Source organism: Aulonocara stuartgranti, assembly GCF_965226115.1.
Source record: "Aulonocara stuartgranti genome assembly, chromosome: 20".
Taxonomy (NCBI): Eukaryota; Metazoa; Chordata; class Actinopteri; order Cichliformes; family Cichlidae; genus Aulonocara; species Aulonocara stuartgranti.
Window position 1 is genome coordinate 1,118,176 of NC_138956.1, and position 26,603 is coordinate 1,144,778.

The 26,603-nt window shown below is 41.4% G+C and overlaps 3 protein-coding genes across 7 annotated transcripts; 2 read left to right on the forward strand and 1 right to left on the reverse strand.

Annotated features, from left to right (window-relative positions):
- The first annotated feature begins 4,558 nt into the window (after positions 1–4,558).
- On the forward strand, positions 4,559–6,802 carry LOC309697752 (follitropin subunit beta-like). 3 transcript variants are annotated; one of them, XM_082519861.1, is made up of 3 exons: positions 4,559–4,650; positions 5,964–6,132; positions 6,379–6,802. In XM_082519861.1, the coding sequence occupies exons 2-3, from the start codon at positions 5,971–5,973 to the stop codon at positions 6,688–6,690; spliced, it is 474 nt and encodes a 157-aa protein (XP_082375987.1). In that variant the 5' UTR covers positions 4,559–4,650; positions 5,964–5,970; the 3' UTR covers positions 6,691–6,802. The 3 variants fall into 3 exon arrangements, with proteins under 3 accessions (XP_082375987.1, XP_082375989.1, XP_082375988.1); XM_082519863.1 differs by lacking the exon at positions 4,559–4,650 and adding an exon at positions 5,399–5,815; XM_082519862.1 differs by lacking the exon at positions 4,559–4,650 and having other exon boundaries at positions 5,807–6,132.
- A 313-nt stretch (positions 6,803–7,115) lies between these two features.
- On the forward strand, positions 7,116–10,590 carry LOC309697571 (mitochondrial glutamate carrier 1-like). 3 transcript variants are annotated; one of them, XM_082519569.1, is made up of 10 exons: positions 7,116–7,303; positions 7,740–7,894; positions 8,283–8,408; positions 8,658–8,713; positions 9,215–9,305; positions 9,391–9,509; positions 9,614–9,809; positions 9,909–10,066; positions 10,165–10,240; positions 10,359–10,590. In XM_082519569.1, exons 2-10 carry the CDS (start codon positions 7,872–7,874, stop codon positions 10,516–10,518), a joined length of 1,005 nt encoding a protein of 334 aa, XP_082375695.1. In that variant the 5' UTR covers positions 7,116–7,303; positions 7,740–7,871; the 3' UTR covers positions 10,519–10,590. The 3 variants fall into 3 exon arrangements, with proteins under 3 accessions (XP_082375695.1, XP_082375694.1, XP_082375693.1); XM_082519568.1 differs by having other exon boundaries at positions 7,117–7,303; positions 7,799–7,894; XM_082519567.1 differs by lacking the exon at positions 7,116–7,303 and adding an exon at positions 7,310–7,663.
- A 1,963-nt stretch (positions 10,591–12,553) lies between these two features.
- tspan2b (tetraspanin 2b) lies at positions 12,554–24,041 on the reverse strand. Its single transcript, XM_082519880.1, has 8 exons — positions 23,615–24,041; positions 17,931–18,033; positions 15,899–15,996; positions 15,724–15,798; positions 15,562–15,645; positions 15,392–15,448; positions 15,213–15,296; positions 12,554–15,127 (listed from the first exon to the last, which is right to left on the reverse strand). Exons 1-8 carry the CDS (start codon positions 23,681–23,683, stop codon positions 15,062–15,064), a joined length of 636 nt encoding a protein of 211 aa, XP_082376006.1. The 5' UTR covers positions 23,684–24,041; the 3' UTR covers positions 12,554–15,061.
- Positions 24,042–26,603: the final 2,562 nt, after the last annotated feature.

The following is a 26,603-nucleotide window of genomic DNA, read 5'->3' on the forward strand; positions in this document are numbered from 1 at the left end:
TGGACGAGACAAATGCCTCTGGAGATGGTTTTATGGTCAAATGGGCCAAAGAAAGCCCACAGCTGGATGGTTTGACATGATTGGGAGTCCCAACAGGAAATTTATGTCAAACATACATCAAAACTGCTTTTGCAACGGATAAAGCAGGGTAACATTAGGCTTTTCCCCAAAAATATCAGACAGACTATGACAGAAGCTTGTTGATGGTTACCAAAAATATTAGTGGGATGCATAAACTCAATATACTGTTTTAAGGTTGTGTATATCCTTTTGACCTCGTGTGGAAGAGAGAAAATCCAAACTAAATTCAAACTTGAGCACACAAGTAATATTCTTTTAGTCATTAAAGATGTATTGTGTACAATCATTCCAGAAAAATCAATCATTAAAAGCCCCAAATTACCACGACTTTCATGCCCATGATGAGTGCATGCAAACTGTTGACCGCAACTGTACATAGAGTAGATTTGCACGTTTTTACGAAAATATTTATTTAGATTATGATGAAAATTACAGCAGTGACATTACAAGATTAAAAAAAAAGAAAAAGAAAATAATTGGTACTCATGTGGAATCAGATCTAAATATAAGAATCCCTGCCCATACATGACTTCACCCATCCAGCCACCTATCTATCCATCCAGTCATCAGACCAGTGCTAATCCAGTTCTCGATGGTAAGGAGCAAGAGCCTTCCCCAGCTGTCACTCGACAAGAGATGTAGTACAGCTTACAATACAATCATTTATATGAACTATATGACAAAAAAAATTGAACTCCAAATGAAATGATGGCAGCCTGGGTAAATATTAAAATGAAAAGAAAGCAAAATAAATCCTGAGATGTCTGCCAGTCACTCACAATCAGGGAGGTGGGGTGGAGGTAAAAATAAGGAGTGAGGACGTGAGCTACTGTACATGTTACTGGTAAGCCCTCTGCCTCAACTAGGTTGATTATTTTAAGCACCGTGAGATTGATTTTGAGCCCCTGTGGGAGCCTTGTGGGTCTGTGTGAGTGAAAGTGAAGGTGCACACAGACAAAAAGAATCAGAATCAGAATCAGAATACTTTATTGATCCCTGGGGGAAATTATTTTTTGTTACAGTGCTCCATTTTAAACCAACATTAAGACAAGACAGACAATACACTAACTAAGAATAGTACAATATATACATATATATACATACATACATACATAAGTCACTTATAAATAAATATTTGGAAAAGAAACATGTGTAGCTGTAGCAGCAAACAGTGTGTTAAGTGGATGCGTTGTACAGGGAGATGGCCACAGGCAGGAATGATTTCCTGTGTCGTTCAGTGGTGCTTTTCGGTAATCTCAGTCTCTCACTGAACGAGCTCCTGTGACTGACCAACATGTCATGGAGTGGGTGGGAGGTGTTATCCAACATTGTCTTTAAAAAGGGAAAAAGGGAAGGTGGAATAAAAGTTAGGACAGGGAAGATCACAAAGGAGAGTAGAGGAGAAGTGGAGAAGAGCTGTCTAGAGGTGTTCTCCAGATTCCCGAGGTTCTTAATAAGTGTCTTCAAGGACACCAGAGATGATTTGGGTCAAAGTAGTTTCTCTTCTTCCTTCCAAAAATGGCCCTAGTACTAAAAATCTCTCTGTTACCCAACTTAAAATAGGCTGATTGTAGGGAGCAAAAGCCTCAGATGACAGAACATATTGAGCTGTTCGATATTCTCAGAAAACACAAATCGTTCTAAAATCAGCGTTATGGCACCTTTCTATGGCCCCAGAAAACAGATTATTACATGTTGTCCTTGGTGATGCTGTATTTTCTGATTTCATTCATTGGAAATCTGGACTGTCCCCCCCCATCAAGATGTACATCCACTCTTTATTTGTGGCTGTCTCGCTGTGTGAAGAGGACCTTGCCTTGACCATTTATTATATGACTGAGGAAGCAGGATGTTCACTGCCGCCTACGGAGCTTTCTCTGTGCACGTGTTTAGGAAAGCTATGCCGTTTAACAGCGACTCAGCCTCATTTCCTTCGTACGAAAACACAATAAATACCTTTTCTGTGGGCTCAGAACCAAATTTCCCTGCATGCCATCTGTGATCTGGCCATATTCATTTTACACCTGTTCCTCTGAGCATTGAGTTAATTATATCTCCTTGGGGTCTGGGAGCTTCATAAAACATTTCTGCTTGTGTGAATTATACTCTTCACCTTACAGCTGCCTGTGGGCGAGAGTTAAACAAGCTGATAAAATCACAAGATGCAGGAACACACGAGTTCCTCACAGCTGAGAAGACAAGTCTGATACTGTGCTTGCCTGCCATCTAGTGTTTGGATACAAGCACAGCTTTATATACACGTCTGGGTTTGGCTGCTCGTCTTCTATTGTAGCCGATTTCAGCGATGTAGTCGTAATGGAGCAAACATCAGTCTTTGATGTAGATCTTCTGAAAGCATGGGCTGAAATGTTATTTGTTAAATTCCTTATCTTGACAAAGGTTTCCTATAAAGTCACTAACAACACGAAAAGCAACCAACAGGTTGTACTCACACATTAGCTGAAGTTTTCCTGCTTATATTTTTTTCCCTCTGCGCTATAAAATACATTTTAAAAAGTCTTCTTGATCGAAATAACAATAATCGCAGTGAACGGCGTGTACTGAACGGCCCAGAATGCAACGGGGCGTTCAGTTCCTTCTTTTATTTAAATTAATTAAAAACAATCTAAACACATTTGTGAATTATGTTTCCCTCTGGGATAGCTCAAATTCTAACCCTCCCAAAATACTCGTTAAAGCAACAAACCGTGATAAGGATTCCACGCGTCTTTTTGACCCTAGTTATACCTGGTGTGCAGCGCGTGCTAATCCGTGGGAGGAAGCTCATTGAAGAGGTCACGTGCCGAGTGCTTGTCACTCCACCAATCACCTTGGGGAAGGTCTGAGAGAAGAGCCAATCGTTGCCCTTGCAGGGCATCACCTGAATCCGGGTGAGCGAGTGAACAGAAAGCATGGGTCAATGAGAGCAGGTGTAGCAGGAGAAGCCGGTTGGCAGGTGGATGCATCTCTCTGATGACTTGGAAGCGCTCGCGGCTGGCGATTGAGTGCGATGAATGAGTTGGGGCAGATCTCCACAACCCAATTCAGACTACTCTCCCCCCACGTTTTGCACAAATATTAAACCATCAAGGATCATGTGACTGGAGGGTCATTTATGTCCTCTTGATGACAGTAGACTTTTCTGGACTGTGGCACACGCATAAGACAACATTGTGAATGCAAATCATAAATCTGCATCTCACATGAAATGCTTGTAGGAAATATTCATATTCAAAATATTCACATCTCTCTGTGAGAGAGGGCAATGTAAACACAAGGTTAAAAGGAAATGCTTCTGGATTTAGACACTGAAAGCATCTGTTTCCTCATGTATGTTAATGATGAATGTTAATGTTTCTTAATACGCTTGTTTGGTCTTGCATTGGCCTATATTCACATGCAGTTTGTGCATATGACATTGGTGAGACACAAGAAGTGCCAAGAACCTGTTTTTTTTATGACATACTGCTTTACATGTGCAAGTTATCATACAAAAATAATGCATTTTCAGTGGAACACTTGAGGTGCACAGTGCACAACGCTGAAAAATACTGGCATTGTAATTTAGGTGTCTTTACGGATGATGCACCTGTATGTAAAGTGTTTACTGTGGATCTTTATTTAATACTGCTTTTTTGTTTAACATGTAACCACTTAACTAAACTTTCAGAAAACAACTCCGTGATCATATTGTGTCCTACTGTCCTTGGTGCACAGCTTCAGTTTGGCCCCCAAACAAAACCAGTTCATGTTTCTGCCCCACTTTTTAGCCTTATTGGAACACGAAGTGTTGCCCGCACGATCTTGAAACACAGAGCCACAGAGTTTAACCTCGAACATCATCTGATGATGCCACAGTGATAACACATTCACAGAGTGGGTTGAACAGGAGGCAAATGAAATGATGTCTATTGAGTTGGCCTACTCCAAGATGAGTTCTGGATCCTTCTATCTGTGTGACTGACTACAGCAGTTAAGCACAGAACAGCAAACCAGCCCAGCAGCATCTGCTAAATCTCAAAACATCTTTAAGATTCCCATTGTAACCTACAGGTTAACCTGTAAGTATCAAATATTTTAAATTGTTTAACATGCATACTTTCTGATTTTTCTGCGTGCTACTTGAAAGTGTGCAAACCTGTTTTGTTTCTAAATGAAATAGTAGCTTTGTGTGCCAGTTCCATATACTATGGAAGGATTATTGCAAGTAGTCAAAAAATGTAAATATTTATGTAATTAATATTGCTACTTAAGTAAGTTAACCCTGATCTTCACTAATCAGAATATGTACCGTGTAGTATTAAACTGACACAGTAATGTCTGGAGAGAGATATGAATCAGTTTGATTGTTCTCTTCTCTCATACCTCATACAAATAATATGGTCTCAAAAAAGCGGGATGTGTGTCGGCACAGATAATTGGTGAACTGTCCACGACCCAGTTTGCTGTAATTATCTGATGGCTGCAGTATATAACTGTGACCGTCATGTTAAATGTAGAGCGAAAACAGAGTGACAACATCAGGGACCAGGTCGCAAGAATAAAGAAGTTTTAATGTCAGACTGCATGGTGAGTATAAGATGAATAATTTAATAAAAGCGTAGTTAATGTATTTCAGGGTGGATTTTATATGGTTTATCATCAGAAAAATGGAAGCTTAATCTAATCAAAGTTAGAAATACATTTACTGTTGAGAGATTTAACCTGTAAGAAAAAGAAGCTGCATTTGGGGGTTTCTCAGATTTTTAGAATTATACACAAAATTGCATATTTTTCATTTAAATTTTATATCTCGGTTATTGTGTAAAGTTGAGTCTTGAATAAAATTAATGAAGTTTGAATTTTTAAATTTATACATGTGCAGTTCTTTAAAATGCCTGCAGATTTAAAGGCCTCTCCTACATGTGTTGGCTGAACGTGTTTATTTACAACATTTAGTGAGGAAAAATCTGAGGGCACATGGCCACCTCTGTTAAGAACAGATGGGAATTATGGGAGCATTAATGGCTTAGCTAAAGAGGCTATACCCTTTTTACCTTACTTGTAGGACACGGGCTGACCCAGCATCAGCCAGGCCAAACCAATATGAGCAGTTACACTTACAGCAGAATTCATAAGTAAAATGAGATTATTTCTGATTTTGTCTCCATTTGATTCTATTCGGAACTTTTATACTTTTCTTTAATTGTTTTTAACATAAAGACAGAGGAATCTGTTTCTCTAGTTCCACATTTTATAAACGATTTGTTTGCTCAAACATCATCATCATTAAGTACAACGAGTGAGCGTTCACTCTGCTAAATGAGGAGCTTACAATGTGTTTTACTGACACAAGTTTGAATGCACTTTTAAACGGAGACTGAGTTTGAGGAATATTCTTTGACTCTTTCGCGTCTCACGACCTAAAACGTGTGGAATCAGTCACATGGATCAGTTTTGCCCAGCCATACACGTTTGAGGGTCGGGGCTGGAGTTGCATAACTTGTTGTTTGTGGTTTGCACAGATGTTGTGGCAGCATTTTCAACCTGCAGTGATATTGACACGATTATTGGAATAATGATGTATACCAAAGTCTACTGGGGCACTCAGGGTGGATTAAGGTTTCCATAAAAGCGGATGGGCATCCTTTATAGTTTCAGATACTTCCAGGGGAACAGGAGGGAACCAAACTCGTCTCATCATAACAGATTCTGCAATGAACTGACACTTCTGTAGTTCCAAGATATCACTAAGGTCATATGTCACAGTTTGTTTTTTTCTCTTCAGTTTAGGTTTGCGTGAAACTAAGCAAACGTTGCATTGATAGTGTTCTGATTGCATCTGTTTATTCTGTTTTCTTGCATGTATCTTTAATTGTCCGTACATTCGTGTGTGTTTACAGATTTAGCATGCCTCTGTTTGCATTGAAATCCTTGCTGTTGTGTGTGCTGATGGTTGGTGCGGTGTATACCTGTATGCTGAAGAATTACACTTTATGGATTGAGAAGCAAGACTGCACCCAGTGCGTGGCCATCAACACTACCATCTGCAGTGGCTATTGTTACACCCAGGTGACAACTTCTGCACACAGTTACACTTTTCATGGAAACTCAATGATGTAAAGGTTAAGCAAACTGTATGATGGACATTTTGAGAATATTTGAGACAACAATAAATGTGATGAAGGTAATGATGACATATCAAACTGTAACACATTCTGCGGATTTTTCACATATTAATCATATAAAAATCTTAATGGCACCTTGTTCCGTTCTCATTGAATATTGTCGTCATCAGCCTTGTTTCCTCATTTCCAGGACACTAATTTGAGGGGACGATTTGGGAGGACTTTCTTGATCCAGCGTAGCTGTGTTCCTCTTTCCTTGGTGTACCGGGCTGCCCATATTCCTGGTTGTCCCAAGGATGTCAACCCACAGCTGTATTATCCCGCAGCCCACTGCTGCAGCTGTAGGCGCTGTGACACACGCACACACCGTTGCGTCCGGACCAGCCGTATCCCTTATGATCAGTGCTTCACGACACTTGACAGTGTGAAGAAACAGAACCAGTCTGCTGTGGAGATCTCACAATACTCCAATACAAGCAGCAGCGCGCTTGCACGGAAGTGATTCAGCTATTAATGAAAATGACTACGTGTTTGCGTGTGTTGATGTTATTGTAGTGCATCTCATGTTCTGTTCTCTAGTTTATTATGATATTGCAATAAAACAGTCTGTTCATGCAATACAGTTGTGATTTTTTTTGTCTTTTATGACTAAAAGTGTGAAATTACAATAAAAACATTGAAATAAACAAATAAAAAATAAATTAAATAAAAAAAAAAAGGCTAATTTGGTTACTGCTTAGCTTAGGGGGTTGGGTGGCGATAATAATAAACTGGACCATGAACAGACCCAGTACAATACCTAACAATAGCAAGAATGATGGTTCCAGGAAATGGGTTCCTGCTGTGAGCCAGCACGAACCATATCAGAGATATCAGGATTACTCGGCTGATGTCTGAGAGAAACGCTTATAAATGTTGCGTCATGGTCTGTTTGTCCCGCCCAGTTTTTAGAGAATCAATTTTTATTGGTTCCCAAGTCAGGTCTGAGGCGCACCTAGCTGTAGCTTGTCTCCTTCCTCTTTCTACTCATTCATTAATTTATTAACCAAGACGATGGTGGATATGAAGCAGCGTTAAAGTCTTTATTTTAAGGCGTGCTGTCCCAGCTCTTTTCCGTAAGTAACCACGATTCTTTCGAATACAGCTCCGATGTTTTACTATGTCTTTCACATCTAAATAAATTTAACAACCCGGGAAAAAGTTGCAGGACGGGTTAAAAAAACAACCAAAAAGCAAAAAACTGTAAAGCTTTTGTAATTAGGCAGAGCAGATGTAGTTAACTTTCTAACTCAGATCACAGGTTATTATGAGGCGCAGTAGCTGTTTGTTTTTTAATTTATGATTTTAACCATTGTATGAGTGTATGTTTGCAATCAAGACGCCTCGAGACAAGAGCTGGATTCATCTGAAATGACACACTGCAGATGGGTGTATGCCTGCCTTGATTTGGATATTAGGATTGTGCTTTGATGTTGGTGGGTAACTGACCCTGATTTTAACTTGGCTGGTAATGCAGTGGGTGGAGAGTCAAATTTATCCTTGTCTCTGCAGGGCCGGACTTTCCTCTATATATATCACCTTGAGCTTATTTCTGCTCTTGCCTTGCTCAGTGTCTCTCAGGGACTCTCAGCCTGCTCTCCCTCTGTGCTAAAACAACTTCTGCACTCACCAAATTCAAGAACCATGGCCCAGCAACAACAGATAAGGTACGGACCTGTGCACCAAGTTAGATGAGATAATAGGAACGAGGCATGTTCTAATTGTTTTTTTGTCAATCCAATAGTTTTATACAATAAACACAGAATTTGCCACCTGTCTTTTGCTCTTGTGCCGATGTGTAGCACTTTATTACAGTTATATGTGAGTTGTTTGCTTTACTTTGTCAACAAGTTATTTTCTATAGCTTCTACAAAGAGATACACTAGTATGGGTCACACACCAAGAAGCATAATGAGTTGCTTTCATATTACTTCAGCTTAGTTTGAGCAGGTTTTCTCGCCTCGCCTGTCAACGCCCTTCTTTGTGTAACTGCAGAAATGGTGGGAAAAAGAATGATTGTTATGTCCTTGTCTGTTGCGACTTGCCTTTGTACAGTCTACCAGCCAAACTGATCAATGGAGGGATTGCAGGCATGGTAGGAGTCACCTGTGTGTTCCCAATCGACTTGGCCAAGACGCGCTTGCAGAACCAGCGCAGTGGGCAGCAAATCTACAAGAACATGTAAGACCGGCACCTGCAAATGAAAACTCACTGATAGTTTGCGACAACACTAGTATAGTTTGTATCTTCATAATCCAGTGCTTCTTCTTCTTAAAAATGCGTGTGAATACATTATTGTTTCTACTTTGCAAGTTCCTGTTCTTGTTGCTGTGTCATCATTATGTTTCAGTGACACTTATGTTGTAATGACACCATTCTGCTACATTGAATGATAACAACCTTCACTGTGAATCTCATGTTTCTCACCAGGATGGACTGCCTAGTGAAGACAGTTAAATCTGAGGGCTACTTTGGCATGTACAGAGGTAATACTTGCCCATACTTGCAGTTTTTACAAGTGATTGTTTGCCCCAAAGTCCTTTATCTAGTTTTGCAAGAACTGCCATCACCTACATTGGCAGATATATGTAAAAGCAAAGAGATCTATGACACATTTTAATTGCCTGACCTTATTTGAAATTGGTGGAACCAATACAACCAGACTGGGTAATTTAATAAGACGCACAGATGCTGAGTCACATTCAGTGTTGGATCAAAGCCTGAGTAAACTGGCCCATTAATGGTTTGGTGCAAGGCAGCGAAAAATGCAGTCAGTTGTGTCACAGTAGCTTAGTGGCAGGCTATTTTGTTCTGTTGCTAAACATTTCCGTTTTGCTTTGCACATTCCTACAGTCAGGATAGTTTCTATACTCTTGTTTTCCTGCACTGGAAATGTGCTGTCAGACTGATGAGTTAATATGTTTCAGCAAGTCTGCACCTTTGCTTCATTAGGAGGAAGTTTGTCACAAGCAGGTTTGTTGTTGCAGGTGCTGCAGTAAATCTAACCCTGGTAACCCCAGAGAAAGCCATCAAACTAGCTGCTAATGATTTCTTTCGCCACATGTTGAGCAAAGATGGGTGAGTAGCACTTAAGAACATATTAACATCCAGTGTCATTCTTATTTATTTATTTTTTATCTAATCGACGTGTTTGGGTCCTTAGTGGTAAGTTGACAGTGTTCAAGGAGATGTTGGCGGGATGCTGTGCGGGGATGTGCCAGGTCATTGTCACCACACCCATGGAGATGCTCAAGATCCAGCTGCAGGATGCAGGCAGGATAGGTAAAACCATCTACATCTGCAAATCATTTGCAAAAACCCCCAAACAAAACTGGTGTTTGGGGGTGTTTCAGCTCTAAAATACTTAGATTTCCTGTTTCTGCCAGCTGCCCAGCAGAGAGTGATGCCCGCTGTTGTAACAACTCTGAAGATGGGCAGGGCCAGCGCAGTTCTTAGCCGTTCCTATAACACCGTCCCTGGGCCTCAAGCCATGCGAACTTCTGCCATACAGATCACCAGAGAGCTGCTGAGGACCAAGGGTGTTACAGGACTATACAGGGGTCTTGGGGCCACATTGATGAGGTGAGATGTGCAAATGTATTGCCATATCACATGTTTAATCAACCAGTTTTACATCTTTCTGTCTATCAATCCAAACATGTTTGTATTTTATCTTTTCAGGGACATCCCGTTCTCTGTTGTGTACTTTCCTCTTTTTGCACATGTGCACCAGCTTGGCCAGCATTCATCTGACGACCCATCCGTCCCTTTCTATTGGTCCTTTTTGTCTGGCTGCTTGGCTGGATCCATCGCCGCTGTGGCTGTCAGTCCTTGTGATGGTGAGAGACTCATTTGGTGCACTACGAAGTAAAGTGACATTTTAAAGAAGAACATCATTTTATTATTTGCATAATTTATAATTTTCTGTCTCATGCAGTTGTCAAAACAAGGCTCCAGTCACTCAGAAAAGGAACTAATGAAGAAACGTACAGTGGCGTGGTGGACTGTATCAGGTGAACATAGCTTAAATCATAGCTTTGGATTCTCAGCATCACCAACAAACATTCTGCTTGGCTTGGCCTCGATAGCATAAATCAAAGACTAATTCTGGGCTTGTCTTGTTAATTGCAGGAAGATCCTGAGAAAAGAGGGTCCTGGAGCTTTCCTCAAGGGAGCTACTTGCCGGGCCCTTGTCATAGCCCCGCTCTTTGGCATTGCACAGGTTGTGTACTTTGTGGGTGTTGGAGAGTTCCTGCTGGGGTACACACCCTACAACATCTGCTCTGCATAAAAAAAAAAAGCTGTTTCCAACCTTTGCTGGTTTATTAAATTACAGCAGCTATGCCCCGAGTGTAGCAATGGATCCAGCTCTTTGTGTACCTTCTTTATTGTTGGAGGTTTCGAGTAAAATGCTAAATGGATCATAGATATGCCATTCATTTTAAAATGGTCTAAAAATATGACTTTAGCATGAAGATCTCTTTTTTTAAGAGACTGAGGTTGAAGTTTACCAGTCTATGTGCTTCACTGGATCTTTCTGGGAGAGAGAGCTTTCCTCACCTGCCCAGAGCTCTGCTTCAGGGGCACCAGACTATTCACTGCTTTCTCAGCTTTACTCCATCACCTGCCTTTCATTGCAACCCTAATCTGGTTTTCCATCTAACTGCTCTATCTTGGCAACTATGAGGTGATGGTATTTAATGTTATGAAGAGACATAACTGTGCCAATTAGCATAAAACAATAGTGGTAGAACATTTTTACTTCACTTCCGTCCTGTTTTAAGAGGATAAATAAAAAAGGGGCATAACCTCATCCCAAATTCTGTCAGCTAGGGATGATGGTTTAGAAAAGATGAAGAAGAAACGTTTGGTTAAGAGGTCTCCTGTTCCCCATTCTCGCACCACATACACAACTGTGATTGATCTAAAGTGAATTTTAGTTTTGAGCGCGCACTGTGAGTCTCTTCTACACAACTCTGTGTATTTTTTGTTTGTGTTTTTTAACTCTGCAAATAAAGCCCAACAAGGCCACCTGCAGCTGACTTTCGAGAACCACATTTTTGTGGTAAAGGAAATGTTGTTTAATGGTAAAGACTTTATTGATGGATTCATTTGGCATTTGGGACCAAACGTGGAAGAAAAAAGGTGCTACATGACCTACATGTAGCCATGTTCTCTTAGTCTGTTGTGGTTGTCTGTCTGATTTCTAGCTGTCAGAGATGCAGGAGCACACACACAATGACATGTTAGGCATTCAGAGGCAGTAAACAGTGTAATGATAGATTCTCTGCCTGCTCGACCTTTTCATGGGTTAAAGTCATTTAAACTGTCCTACCAATGTAAATATGCAGGTTTTTCTTCAGTTTTCTCAAACTGTGCAAAGTGGAGCCAAATTAGAGCAGTTTTTTGTAAATACATAAATGCTGAATAAATGTCTGTAAATGCAGCGTTTATTTCTGTTGTTTGTGTTGAGTGTGTGTGGCTTGAAGTGTTGAATGTTATAGTCTGTAATCACTCGCTGATGGGAAACAGGCAGCAAATTAACGTCAGATGATTTAATATTTTGTTTTTATGTAGGCCTGAAAGGTGTTACCCTGCTCCTTTACACATGCACCACAAGCGTGGTTCAGATTTTGGCAGTAAAAGTGCTCGTGCTGCAGTGCTGAGGTAATTTCACCCCGGGCAGTCCTTGAGCCAGCTGGATTGCACACATAACTATACCTTTAACTTAATATCCAGCTGTCCTTACAGATCAAGTGCAGAAATGTGAACCTCTGACATGAAACTCATGCAACTAAATCTGGAAACCTACTTAATCACTGGAGATTTCACTGGTTTTCCTGGGGATCACCATTGCTTCTAAATTGTGCAGTGCTGCATTTAGAAACTACTAAATTATTTGCATTTTATTTTCTAAAGGAGCTTTGCTGTGTCAGCACTTCTCATGATGTGAGGTAAAAATATCGCTACATTTAGAGCGCATCCAGGAAAATGCTGCAGATGGATTTCATTAATGGAAATTGCTAGAAGTGTGCCGTGAGCGTGTCACTGACATCCTGCGTGAACGTGTGGACCGATCCCAAGATATTAAACAACAATCTCACACACTTTAAATCTGTGTATGTGCAAAAAGAAACGTCAATGCTTTCAGAGTTTATATATAAACTTGTATCTGCTTTAATCATCCACATACAATTGTAAATCTACTACCACTGAACACTTTTCCAAAAGGAAATGGCCAATAAAGACCAGCATGTCCTCCCTGTGTGCACTTGTGCAAATGTCTGTGATGCAATAATGGAAGGACAGACACGTGAAGCTCTACAAAACCTTCAAAAAGCTTTATTAAACTTCAAACACCTATATTCCTGAGAGGCCTGGAATGGTATCAAAATAAATTAACACACAATCATCTATGAAAGGCTTGACTGTGTACAGAGTTTTTGAGGTGCACAGTGTGTTACATCTCCAGATTTGCTCTAACAAATAGAAATGAGGAAGACAGCAACAGATTGGTGGCTTTGGTAGCAGTAAACTGTGCCTCTGAAGTGACAGTCTGGTGATAGTCCTGTGTTGCTTCAGTCTTCAGAGTAAACACTGCCTCCTGGCACCCTGAAGTGGTTATCAAGTCTCACTTGTTGTCATCGCTTGTGCCACATTACAATGCAATGGAAAAAACAAAGAATAGTAATATTGACCAGCATGTCTGACGCAGCTTGATTGTTGGAACTTAATCAGCATTAAAATGATTGTTTTGAGTCCTCGTTACAGGATTCCTTGGTACCAAAAGCCTTTTGAAATATTTGGCAGGAAAGTCGTTGCTCGCACCACGTCAGCTTCCTTGGCTGAGCTCGAGTTGAACGCAGCACTGTGAAACACGCCATAAAATGGCGAGTCGAGCCCCGTCTGCTACTCGTCGAATACATTTGACAGCTAACTGCAGTCCAAGTCTACAAACGTGCACGCTGTTGCTACATTTATTCACTACGTTCAGCTCACCGACCAGCTTCAAGAAAGGCACATCAATCAGACGCTGTTCGAGCTGTGTGGATACAAACAATCTCGCCACTATTACACTGTACAGCTACTGCCAACATCTGTCTAAACACAGCATGTTAAATAGTAACTATCACATTTAGCACAAACAATGTACAATAGAAAAGAAACATATTTACATCCTACTGTCCTGCCTGCTGGAAAACGTCCTATAGAATAAGCAATGGCCTGATTTAAGCTGGATAGGTGGAAACAACCCAGGCTGAGTCGTCTATCCTTCCCTCCTACACGCTGAGGTTAATGAACTGAGTCAAATATAGAGACTATTCTACTGCTTCTTTTTGAGGGTGGTGTAATTTTAAGGCACCGAGAGAAAACTGACGCAAGTGAGAAGACATCAGAGGCCTGGCTTAGATGAGCACATTTAACCACCACCTGTGCCTGTTCTCAGCTGACTGGATAGTTTAGCCTGTAAACATGACCGCTGGGTCTGGGTCTTCTATACAGTGTCTGATGGGACGCTTTATTACATAACAGATTATTTTCATTGGACCACACAAGATGCTTTTAAATGAAGTTAATATATATTCTTTTGGATTTGCAAAAGCACATTTGTGTAACTCTTCAGGTAGCCTTCATGCTCATTCCTGCTCAATAGAGGAATTTGGAGTTTGGTGATCTGCCTAACTCATCAGCACACACCAGCTTGGGAATGTAGTACTTAAATTAGACAACATATTATGCTCGTATATGAACATTATCATGCAAAGTAACCTAGTTCTGCAAAGATATGAGAGTTCTGAGAAATACACTCACTTTCTGTCCATGAGCCACATGACAGGATGAATGCTGCTTTCATATTTGTTAAATAGGAAGTTACATCCAAACTTAATTGTTTGAGAGTAAATACTGAACACATGGGAAAAAAAACTGAATCCTTCCAAAGGTAACAAAAAAAGTGCGAATACATTTTTCCTTCTTCTACGAGACGACATGTTGACTGTCTTAAGTTAAGCTAACTGGCTGTAATGTATGTTTACTGGGCCTCAATCTGTTCACTTAACTCTAAAAATAAACCAAATAGGTGGATTTCCCTAAATATGAACGAGTTCTTTAATAAGATCATTGGATTTTGGTCATTTAGTGTAACCTGTGTGGTTTGAGTGGTTCACGGAGTGTCCGCTCACACTGTGATGGGGCATCCCGATGGATGCCTGCCGGATCGAAATACAGCGCGCATGAGTAACGCTCCACACCGATCCAACCAATCAAAACGGTCTCTGAGATGCAGAAATCTTTTTTAAGATCGTGGGCTCACGTAGCACAACATAGCTGTATTTGCGTGTCTGTGTGTGTGTTTCTGTGCGCACAGATAAGCAAACTCAGCAGCTTTCACCTCAGATTGCTTTCTCAGGCTTAAGTTTCCCACAGCCCAGGGGTCAGCGTCAAGGCTGTGTGAAAAAGCTTTCACACTGTTGTGATAGTATGTGGGTTCAAAATTTGTGGCCATTAGGAAAAGCTATTTGACAGGTTGTCTGCTCCGCAATAGAATTTGTACTGTTCCCATTTGATATGTGAAAGTCTTCCCAGAATGCTGTGAAAGGTCGACTGTGGTTGTTTGCTTTGGACTGGAAATAAATAAGCAACAAAACAAACCAAAAGATCATTGCACAAGGGAGGGGATGAGCACTGCAGTGGAAAGGGATTGTTTCGAACATGTTCTACTTCCTGGCTCCCCAGGTGGTTGACAGACAGGAGATGACATTTAATACGAATTGCTGTACAGTCTTTACGGGCTGGATACAGAAGCAGGTCAGAGCAGAGGCCAAGGATCCGTCTTAGATGACCTCCCTGCTGTTGCGAATGGCACAGCAGAGCACCATGCTGAAAATCATCCCAATGATCTGTAGAGCAGCAAACACAAATCATCTTATTATCCGCCATCACGTACGTATGTGCATTCCTGACTTTTCTCTTCTCCCTGCTCACCATGACACCAGCAATTCCTATGCCCACGTATCCGACGATGAAGAGTTTACTGTTGAAGAAGTCTTTGATGCCCGTCTCGCAGTCCTGCAGAGGAGATGTTTTGTAAGGCACCAGACTCATTCATTTGATATCAACCAATTTAATTTCTGCTGATTGTATAGAGCTGCTCGAGGTCTTACCCGGGTGTCTTTTTCAGCATCGGGGCATCGGTTTTCTATAGTTCCACAACAGCTCAGCTTAAAATGGGAGGAAAAATATGAGAAGACAAGGCCTATTATAGGGAGCATTAAAAAAAAGCAATGATTCCTCATATATGTAGTTGATCATAATTGTTTTCTTCTATATGTACCACTTTCTGGTAAGAGAGGATCAAAGTGCCGTTGCTGTTTTCATTGTAGGTTTTTGCGTAGAAGTTCTGGACATCTTCAATTATCTGTGTAAGACAAGAAAAGTGAATTTGGACTATTGGTACTGCTTGCAGTTTTCAAAAACAGTGAAACAATGAACGTACCTTGTCTTTGTTTAAGAATCCAAACACTCCTGCTGCCACCTCAGACCCAAAGATGATCAGCAGACAGGCAAAGAACTGCAAAAAGGGATTAAGCGTTTACTACTCGGAAGTATAAAATGTCAAAAGTGCATTCCAGTTGGAGTTTTGCTTATGATGTGTGTGCATTTTTACTCACTGAACCCAGCAGGCACTGTGATTCTCTAACGGCTCCACAGCAGCCAAAGAAACCGACCAGCATCACCAGACCGCCGGCACCAATAAGTATGTACACACCTGGAGGAACATAAAAGGTTCTTGTTAATATGAACAGGAATGGTATACAAAAGATTTCTTGTGTTCATGTCAACACGCTCAGCTTTCCCCCGCATCTTGTTCCTTTGGTGATTAGGTTATGTTACAGAGTCACCACAAGGGGGCAGCATAGGACTAGGATTGTAATCTGAGTTAGTCGTAGTGCCAAGGAAAACAAACAGAGGCATTATAATTTCTGATTGTACTGTTTGCTGTGTAAATTGGTGCTTGGCCACATCCCTTTTTAAGAGTAGCCCTTCTTGTTGTGCCCTTTAATGGCGTCCTCAGTAAATACCCTTAATAGCAAAAGCCTGACTTAGAGGGAGGTCTGAGTGGATGCTTCATGCCATGCCCCTTGGCTAACCATTCAGTGTCTCATTAGGAAACACACAGTGCATCATGGGCTGGTCTGTAGGGAGGAACTCAACAGATCCGCTCCATGTAATCTCATGCAAGTGGGGTCTGTTGTGAGGCAACAGCTCCACAGAGGGTAGTTTAAGGCAGGGTGCTCTCATGTTATATGGGGTCAGGTCAGAGTGAGACAGAGAGGTCTGGTTTCTCAAAGTGCAATACAGTAACCCTGCAGGTTTTTCTTTAGTTGCCTGTAAAGAGTTTTGACAGCAGGAGGTGTTAAATGTGCTGTCAGTTAAGGATGGCTAATTAGCTTTTAACTTCTTCCATCTGGTGACAAGGGATGTTGCTGCTCGCACTGCGCCACAAGCTAAACAAAACTGTTGTTTGGGAAAGAAAGAAAGAAAGAAAATACTGGAAATCAGATTTTCCTTTTTTCCTCTGTGTCCCAACTTATTTTATCTTCCATCTTAAAAATAATTTTCAACTAAAAAGAAAGTTTTGTGTGGGTTTGATGCTATGGAAACAAGCCCTAGCAACTGTTGAGGGTGCTCAGCTGTGGGTACAGCGCTCGCTGTCAAACCCATGTGTAGCACTAGACGCTCAGAGGACCCGACAGGGGCCACCCACTCCGTCAATTCCAATGGACGTCTGACTTCAGTTCACAGGCACTCTCGCAGAAGTGTTGAAATGCCTTAACAGTGTTACAGGATTCTGTAAGCAAATATTTCTCCCAGAGGTAGTCTACCATTACACCATGTTATCCCCCAAAGCAGTTTAGCTGGACTGGAGTCAAGAGTAGAAGCATCTCTTTTCCTAAAAAGAAACCACAAATATCTTCAGTATGACACAAACTGTGTTCAGCTCATGAAAACCCTTGTAAATCCACTCCTCTCCCCCCCTTCAACATTCAGCACTTTATTATTATGCTATGTCCAATTTTTGCTTCAAAGGTTTGCCATTTGCATGATGTAACTCTCTTTAATTGTCCATATATTTCTCCCCTCCTCCTCTTTCTTTCCATCTGGGCAGATTAAAAGGTGGTGCACACCCGTGCGAGTCCACTAATGTATTCACACTGCACCACAGTCACTTCCTGTTATTCCCACTCATCGCCAGCATGAAAGTTTGCTAATTTAAAAAGTGTGAGAGAACATTTGATGCTTTAATAAGTTAATGCACATTTATCAAACAAGCCACTCAACTGGCACAATTCCTGCCTTACTTCTCCACTTCTATTCCTAATATTCAGCTTAATTGTTAACAGAAACAGCAGACCTTCCCTTGACCCATTTAAAGTGATTTCCCAGCTGCGTTTCTTTAAAACCCAAACCCAAACCGGACTTTACTAGAAAAACAACTCCCAGTGGTGACGAAAACACAATTCATCACATTCAGTTGACAACAAGCGTTTTACAGAGCTTTTACCAAAACCTGCGGTGAATTAACCCACACATGTGTTAAATCAACAGCATTGTGCTGGATGTGGTTCGGCGTATTGTTACACAATTATAACGTGCCAGACTTGGCTGTAAAGATGAGCGAAGGTGCGCTGTGGTGCTCACCAATGAAGAAGGTATCTGGTGCCTTATCGCCGCTGAGCAGAGAAACAGTTTCTGGGTCGAAACGGAGCCACAGTCCCACCGCCAGAACGAAGGAGCCCATCAGCTGGGTGGAGAAAGAACGAGAGGAGACATACTCTCTATATAAATAAATGATAAAAAATAGCTGACAATGATGTGCTGCTTTAATAGTAACCAAACCCTCAAAAATACCAGATGCATTTAATGCACTGAGTTGCAAAAATAAGCAGACTCCTGGATATATTTTACACTGAACTATGTTTTTCATACAAATACTATCTTTTCTCTTGATCTCGGTCACTGTTTTAAGCCAGGATCACAAAAGCGCTGCTTTTTCCCAGCACTTTTTTTTTCCATTTGCAAACCGGCTCTCTCCTTCCTCCTGCTGGTGTTCCTGAAAGACACAACAATCCCTTCACCCTCTTTATAGATTCAGTTTAAAGGAGCAGACAGGCGAACGTGTCACACTTTTGTGTGAAAATGTCTGTCCACATTAAGGGTGGATCATCTGAGCATTTTAGCCCTGGAGCAGAGCAAAGCCATCTTACGTAACACGGAAACACCCTTTAACGACCACTGGCTTCCCAGTGGGGAGAAAATGACCAGCTTGGCTGTGTGCAGCACTGTGGCACCTTGAGCTTAAACAGGCTCTCCTGTTTGTTTGGAAATGTGGTTACATGTCGCTCATATTTTCCTTCATCTAAACCTCTGTTACTATGCATTAAACAAAATCATACTCAAGCCTCTTACTTTCAGGGAGCGTTACACAGCAAGAACGTGTTCCATAAGTGCTGCAAAGACCTTCAACTGTATGTATTTTCCCCTTTTTACAGAGATGTGAGTAGCAGGGGTCACTGTGGATGCTCCACTTACAGATCAGTATAGAGAGGTTTTAATGATCGCTCGGCCCCCTGAGGATAATCCAGTCTAAAAACCTTCATGTTGAGCTTCAAAACAACAGCACCGATACGTGTGTGTGTGTTTGTGTGCACGGAGAAATAAAACGACTTGTCTAAATTGTGAGTATTTAGGAGTCACATGGTTTCTTGGCATCCTAGTTCTAGAATTTAGGTAGACCGATGTTTGTGTGTCTGTTTATGTGTCCTCAAGCTCTGTTAGGTGAATTTATTTGGAGAAAGAAGCTCTGCTGCCAAATTCAGACAAAAACAAACTTTTCCATCTTAATGCTGCTTTTGTTTACTTTGCTCTCTCTTTTTTCCATTTCTTTGCTTTGTATATCTAATCTTCCCCCTTATTCTGCTGACTCCTGTGCCTCTTTCTTTCCACAGGTTGTATTTTACAGTGTTGGTTTAAAGTGAAGCCAGCAGCTCAGCTGTAAAGCATCGGAATGGGACAGGTGCTGGGAAGCCGGTTTCCCCCCGAATCGAGGATTTAGTGTGATGCGTGGTGATGTATGGGACAGCTGAGCTCTTGGGGTTTCAGGATTAGCAGGTCCAAAGTGATAAAGCACAGCGAAGTAAAGGATCTGCAGACTTCCTGAACCAGGCTGGATTAGCGTGGAGAGGGGCTCTGGATCTATTTAACGGTGGTATTTGTCAGAACACCTGGTGCGATGGTGTTGGTGCAAAATGTGAAGCGGTTACTGCTTCCTACTGGATTTTGTGGATATGCACACAGTGCTGTTGGAAGAGCAAGGCCGTCTCGGGCTGCTGTAGATCGTGCTGCGGCTGTTTTGAAGAGCAGGTGGTTCTGAGGTTGAACGAGGTTTGTGCTCATTACTGCTGTGATTGCATTTAAAAGCCTTTTTCCAAATCACATTTCAAAACACTGCAGTCAGTAGCTGCCACGCTAAATGCATTCCCATCATGAGCCGGAATATCCCAAAGGTCCCATTAATACCCTCTCTGCTTTCATATCCCCCTGGTTTACCCCCCCCCCTCCCCCCAACTCCCCTGCCACACCCCTCCCTTGTTTTCTGCTACCACCCCCTGATTATCCCCATGTAGCCCCCCTTCTTTAACCCCACCTCATCGCAGCCTCGCCCTCCCAATCTCACCAAAGGACAAAGACCCACTGTCTCCCTGTGACTATATGCATTAGTGCACAATAGGATGGAAACTGACAGACACAATGAAAGAGAGACTGGAATAGGGATGGGAGAGAGAAAAGGAGGGAGTAAGTCATTAGAAGACTCCTCTGCTTGCATGCACAGACTACGGACACATTTTGTTCAGAGTATTAAAATCTCTCGGGTGTGTTCTGTATAGCCTAAGTCTCCAAAACACCAGTTTTTCCCTGTGTCCCCCCTTCAGTACCAATGCCTTTTATGTCTGGATATTTGCAGGAATGGATGGAAATCTTGGTATTGGAGCTTTATTGAGGTTCTTTTACAGTTTAAGGCCTGCTTTTTAAAAGTGCCGTTACATAGTGTTTTTGTGAGGGGAATTTCCATGAAAACAGGGGCTGAGCTGACACAGGGCTGTGGTCTTGGTCAGACAGTCTGTGGCATTATCCACTTTCTAGTTCAGACAAAAAAAGAGCTTTACTGTATATTAAACCAAAAATAGTTTATAAAAGTAACAAGAAAAATCCCTTTCAAACAATTCAAATCCAGCAGTAATTGGTTAAGCTTTTTTTAAAATAGTCTTTTGTCTGGTACATGTTCAGGAAAAAACAGAAGCAAGGGCACATTAAAAATGATGGGCAGCAGCAAAGTGTAAATAGGAGCGACATAATTATGGGTGGAGTAAATGCTATTGTACTCAGCCACAGGCGGGGCTGGTGGAGTGAAACACATCTACAAAAAGTGTTTTTTTAGGCTTTTTACCAGAAATCTTCAAAACAATGTCTTCTAAATGTATCCAGACAGCGGTCAAAGTATGAGTAACCTGCTCCAGCTGAAGTGGCAGCAGGAAAGCAAACAAAAAATGTCAAATAACATGATGCCATACAAGAATTATGTGAGCTGGAGCCAGTGGAGTCTGACATTTACAAGGGAATTAATTACTCAACGTGTCAACATGGGATACCAGTTTTTCTTGATCTCGTGTCCTTTAGGTTCATAAGCCACTTACTTTCCATCCATCCATCAATTTTCTTAATTCAGCAGTTTGAGAATAGGGTGGCTTGAAGAGTTGCAAACTATCCCAGCTGACATTTGAATGTTTCCTGAAGTGATGTCCCTTTAGCGTACTCTTACCCTGTTCTGCTGCATGCGTGTTAAAAGTCCTACATGACCCCAGTGCTCTGTTTTGTTTGTCTTTTAGTTGGTTGGTTTGGTTGCATTAAATACTGTATTCATGCAGGGTTTTTCAGTTCTGTTTCAGTTCTCTTTGTACTGTTACATCTTGACTTTATGAGTCTTGTGGCTTTCATTTGCTTTGGATAAGGTCATTTCATTTCTGTGAAAGACTTGGTACTCTCCCCAGCAGGCGCTTTCATTTTCAATTAGAAAGAAAGTAAATCTTCCTTTCTAATTGATTGTGGGAAAAATATGTTTTTGTATTAATTTATACCACGATTTACAGAATGCAGATTAAAATGTTTGATATGTTTGATCCGTGAAAAAGCAGCTGGCGCATACTTAGATCCTACTCTATTTAGAAATTGCATCGGATGCTCTTTAGATGTAAAAACAGGAGAACAAAACTTTCCCTCAATGTGATACCCAGTGTCACTATAGCTGACTCATAAGTAACAACGTTGCAGTTTGACTGCATCAGATAAATGGTATCATTTGTAACAAATTGAGAAACTGTGGAAGAAAAGATTACAAGCACATGTGTGACCTTTTTAAGATGATAATCTCTGCACAAGAACAAGGACATTATTTTCTGTTGGACTGATAACCGGTAAACTAAAGTTTCCTACTGCACCTTTTGTGCACAACACTCTGAGACAGTGTTTGCCTTGTAGCCTTCTGTTTACCTTGCTGGCTTAATTTTTTACTAAATAGGGCAAAGAACACAGAGCAGACAAGGCAGCGAGGTACTGATGGTCTGTTTACAGAAGAAATATGGTGAAATATACACAATAGCTTGGCCTGCGTTTAATCAGTGGCCTTTTCTTTAACAGGGTTCTGCGGGAATCTCATCTCACCCGAATGGTGGGAGCTGGAGTGTGTGTCTGTGTGTGTTTCATGTGTATAACTACAGTAATATCACTCTTTATATACTTGAGGTAAAAAAACAATTTATTTTCTGTTTAACGGTCTACAGTCAGAGTATTAGTGTTCAACCGTCAACTGGGGCTCAGGAGGGGATTTCAAAGAAATCCTATTTGCTTTCATCATTCCCTTCTCTTCATCACTCACTCCATAAACAACAGAGAGGACTGCGGCCCAGCGGGAATTGGCGTGCAACGATTATGAGTGGTGGGTAATCAAGCAGACTAAAAACTGCAAATGAAGAATAGTTTCTGTTTTCATTTTTTCATTTGTAACACAAGCAGTCGGCATTCATCCACAGAGCACTCCAACACGCTCATACTGATCTGTTTTCTGTCTTTATCTGGGTCAAATTCAAGCCAACTGTCCCTCTTACACCATGTGAGCACGCACACACTATCCCTCGCAATCTCCCAGTGACCCTTTTCTCTTCTGTCACATTCACTGTCTGCCTAACTGTACATCCTCCATCTCTAAATCTTTAACTCTTGCCTATCGGATGGCTAACTCTTTCTCACCCTGTCATATCTCTCATTTTTACCCCTCGGCATGCAAGTGTCCACTCACAGGTGCCATCAAGCCAGGGATAGTGGAGTTTGCCAATGGTGGGACCAGTCAATCGTAGGAGAAGTGGGACTCATGCAAGCTTTGCTGCTTAGCCGAGCAGGAGCAGCCAGGGCTCGAGCAGCAGCCTGAAATTATGCCATTGTCCCACTGTCACAATAGATCCTTTCACAGGGCGCTGATCCACTCCACAGATGCTTGTTGGAAAAGTCTCTTTCACACACGCAAAGATACACACACACAAAGAAACTTGTCCATGAGTGGTGAGTGTGAACAGCGGCATAAATAAAGGCAAAGTGCAGCCCAACACTCACGGTCACACAAAGAATCTGTAAGGAATGAATAGCCAAACCTGTGAGGTTTATTCACGTGTGGAAAGCATGTGCACAAGACAAAATAACACACCGACGTATATTCATCGTTGGCAGCCACCTGACTGTCTGGAGTAGCATTAGTTTATCTCTGAGTGCTGCTTGTAAAGAAAACAGAAGTGCGAGCAGAGCTTTTCTTGATTACAAGTCAGTTGACAGTTTGTGTTAATGAGGAAATACAGCACAGAGCGCAAAGAGCTCAGCTTGTTTTCCACGCTGCTGTGTCTCAATCTGTGTCCCTCTCTGCCTTTTCATTCAGTCTTCCTTTCAAAAACACGCTTCCCCGGGAAGAAGAAGGGGGGCGGGATTTTCCTCTGTGGAAAATCTGATTTGAGACCGGAGAGCCAAAACTAAAAAACCTCTAGCTGTCACCCTTTCAGCGCCACGCAGAACAGCCCAAACCCGTGCTGGAAAGCAACTAAACAAAGCAGATATTCGTGGGTGAAAACCGCAAAGCGCCTTTGCATCACCGCTAAAACACCACGTGGACGCGAAAGTCTGCCGCGCGGAGTGAGAGTTGCTATTCCGCACTGCTGCACTTGCTCGTCGTTTATTTACGCGCAACTTGCATCTCATCAGCACCGGAACCGAAAACATCCACTTACCCAGAATGTGAAGTTGAACACGAACAGCAGGTACTTCACGCATTTCATTCCTCCCTCCACCTTCCCCATTGCGACTGAATGACACTTTCTTCTGTTTATCTCCGTAAAATACTCAGATGGTTACCCTGACGGAACAAAGAAGAAACAGCGGTTCAGCCCACTGCGACAGCGCTTCAGCATCAAGAGACGCTGTCACGGTAGCCTCTCTCTCTCTCTACCACACACACACACACACACACACACACACACACACACACACACACACACTGCAGGATCCGCTTAGACTCTTTCCAGACCGCCCCTTTCAATAATGCAGAGGGTGGCAGAAGGGGGGGTTGAGACTGCTCAATGGGGACGTTTTTTTTTATTATTTGCCTGTAAACGGAGACATCAGTTTCCCACAAACGGAATTAGGCTACTATTTTTTAATAAAATTGTAATGTTTTTAAGTTTATTTTGGCTTTGTATATTTATTTGCTGTTTTTTGTTTGAAATGTATCGCATTCTGCATAACGGCAGCCTACCTTCAATGTGGAAAGTGAAATATACAATAAAGTCCCAGATAAAGATAAAAAAACTTAACTGGTTGGTGATTAGAAATGGGTATTAATTACATTACTCAAAATGTATGTTCAGCGCAAACTTTCAATTCAGTCTTAAATCAAATCGGGAGTTGCCTCAAGGCACTTTATATTGTAAGGTAAAGACACTACAATGACAGAGACAAAACCCCAACATTCAAATGATCCCCTTTGATGGAACACTTGGTGACAGTGGGAAGGAAAAACTCCTTTCTAACAGGAAGAACCACCAGAATCATGTTCGGGGAGGGTCAGCCATCTGCCAAGACCGTTGGGAGTGATGGGAGGAAGACAAGAGGAAGAATGCACTGTGGAAGAGAGCCAGAGGTGAATAATAACTAATGATAAAGAGTGGTGTGTAAGCACATTCCTTCCTCTCTTTCAGCTCGCTGTGCTTTCAAAAAATAATTTTGAAAAAGATGAAAAAAAACTTGCTGAAACTCATAAATTCAACAGTTCTTAAAACATGTTTGTGATGACATGAATTTTGTGTTGTTTGCATTAATTCCTATTCTTAACACCTTAGGCTGATCAAAAGCTTTGTTATGCACACATGAAGTATGGGGAAAAGCAAGTAAACAAAGGAAGTATGTCTCCGCAGCCATTAAGTTTAAAAGCATGTTTCATCAGTTTATTGTTGTAATCACAACAGATAACAAGATTTACTCAAGATTTCAGCAACAGCCACGATAGTGTTGGGCCATTTCCTATCAGCAATCACTGAGGCAAACACTTCCTGTAAACCCAGAAAGAGTATGTACCAGTTTAGGCCTGGTGTAGAAAGAGATGGGTAAAAAACATAAAATAAAAATAATTGTCTGATAATATATTGACACGTTTATTATTTATTCGTTGCTAAGTTACTACTTCTAAATTTCAGTGAATGGCCTGGGGGCTAACAGACAGTTTCTATCCTTAGCTGCCTGTGGTGCTTAATCTAATCCTGGTGGGATGAGTTCATACAAGTTCATTTTCTTCCTACTCACATAAAATATGTCAACATATTGATGTCACTAAAATCTGTTTAAATAATTAAGTGAAGACACTTTTCAAACAATGTATTACGTACGATATAATTCATAGCAAAATAATATATAATAATGGAAATTACTAAGTTAGGTAACCAGTTCAGGTTGTTAGTGTTCTTATTTTTATATTGCAGCTGGATCACTGGGTGAAAAGAACCATTACTGTATAATTAACAGACTTATATGTGCAGGTAATGAAATGGAAAGAGCAGCTCGTCTGTCGGATGTTTGTCATCGATGACATGTAATAACTGCAGAGCACCATATTCAACATATTTTCCATACAGCTATTGGAAGCAGGGAGAACAGCCAAAGAAAATTATTTATGTCTTTTTTTATCAGTGGCAGTCAGACACTGGTCAAAAAATGTCCTCATATTGGAAACAAAGTGGTCTGCCAAGCTGAAGGGGAGGCAGAATCAGATAGAACTGACATGGTAGAGATTTTAGAGAAAACATGCAACTGTTTCCAGTCATTCGCCTGTGCATCTGTCTCAAAACTGAATCAGTTAAAAACCCCTATTTGTGTTCTGAGACCCATTAGAGGAACTGTGGAAGATGAAGAAACCACAACAAAGCTTACACTGGACACTTTTCAGAGCAGCTCCAAAAGTGGAAAGGCTGATAAGACCACTCAGCTTGTTCGCTGTTGTTGGCTGTTAGTGGCTCAGTTGCTATGCAGTTCCAAACATGTGAACATGAAAAGTATGTGCAGGTCTTAGCCTCCACTAAAATAGATAACAAATGACCAGCTGGATCATTTATAGCTCAACAAGATACTTAATGGGTCAATCATTGAGTTGATCTATTATGCCTCTGGTATTTCAAGGCGACTGATAGGTTTGACTTTACTTGGAAGGCGACGTGTATAAGTCGAGTCTTTTTGGAAGCATGTTGTCATCACTGTTATTGGCGTTCTGTTGTAAGCAGATCATACTTTTGTTTCTTGTTTCTTGAATGTGTGGGATCATCAAGAGCAGATGTTTGCCCATTGTTTCATCCTGGTCTGGAGGAAGGCCTTCGCCCTTTCCGTGAGACCTGCCAGCTGTAAAATCAATGCAGCCTCACGCAAAATTGTAATTTATTTTATATTTCATATTAATGAAGAGATGTTCAACACTCTCATAGCACCAAACTTGTAGGCACGTTTAAACAGACTGTCTAACCCTGGCAGCGTAGCGCCATCTGCTGGTCACACCAAGAATGAATTTTCTGTGGCTTCACTCAGTTTGCACCCTGCCGAATGCATGCTACAATGGGCTTCGTTCAAAGACTCTTTGATTGCATGTGTGCAGTGATGGAAATGTAATGGAGTCACTGTTTTGAGTCGTGCTCACCTCTATGACGTCAATCTATTTCAGAAAAGTGCACATAAAGAAGA

Bases quoted from the DNA above. Each gene is read 5' to 3' on its own strand.
- tspan2b (XM_082519880.1), bottom strand. From the start codon at position 23,683: ATGGGGAAGGTGGAGGGAGGAATGAAATGCGTGAAGTACCTGCTGTTC. The intron at 18,034-23,614 runs GTAAGTGGATGT...TTCTCCACCCAG, and splicing joins TGTTCAACTTCACATTCTGG to CTGATGGGCTCCTTCGTTCT. The intron at 15,646-15,723 runs GTACGTTCATTG...TGTCTTACACAG, and splicing joins GATTCTTAAACAAAGACAAG to ATAATTGAAGATGTCCAGAA.
- LOC309697571 (XM_082519567.1), top strand. The intron at 9,510-9,613 runs GTAAAACCATCT...TGTTTCTGCCAG, and splicing joins GCAGGATGCAGGCAGGATAG to CTGCCCAGCAGAGAGTGATG. The intron at 9,810-9,908 runs GTGAGATGTGCA...TTATCTTTTCAG, and splicing joins CTTGGGGCCACATTGATGAG to GGACATCCCGTTCTCTGTTG.
- LOC309697752 (XM_082519861.1), top strand. From the start codon at position 5,971: ATGCCTCTGTTTGCATTGAAATCCTTGCTGTTGTGTGTGCTGATGGTT. The intron at 6,133-6,378 runs GTGACAACTTCT...CCTCATTTCCAG, and splicing joins GTGGCTATTGTTACACCCAG to GACACTAATTTGAGGGGACG.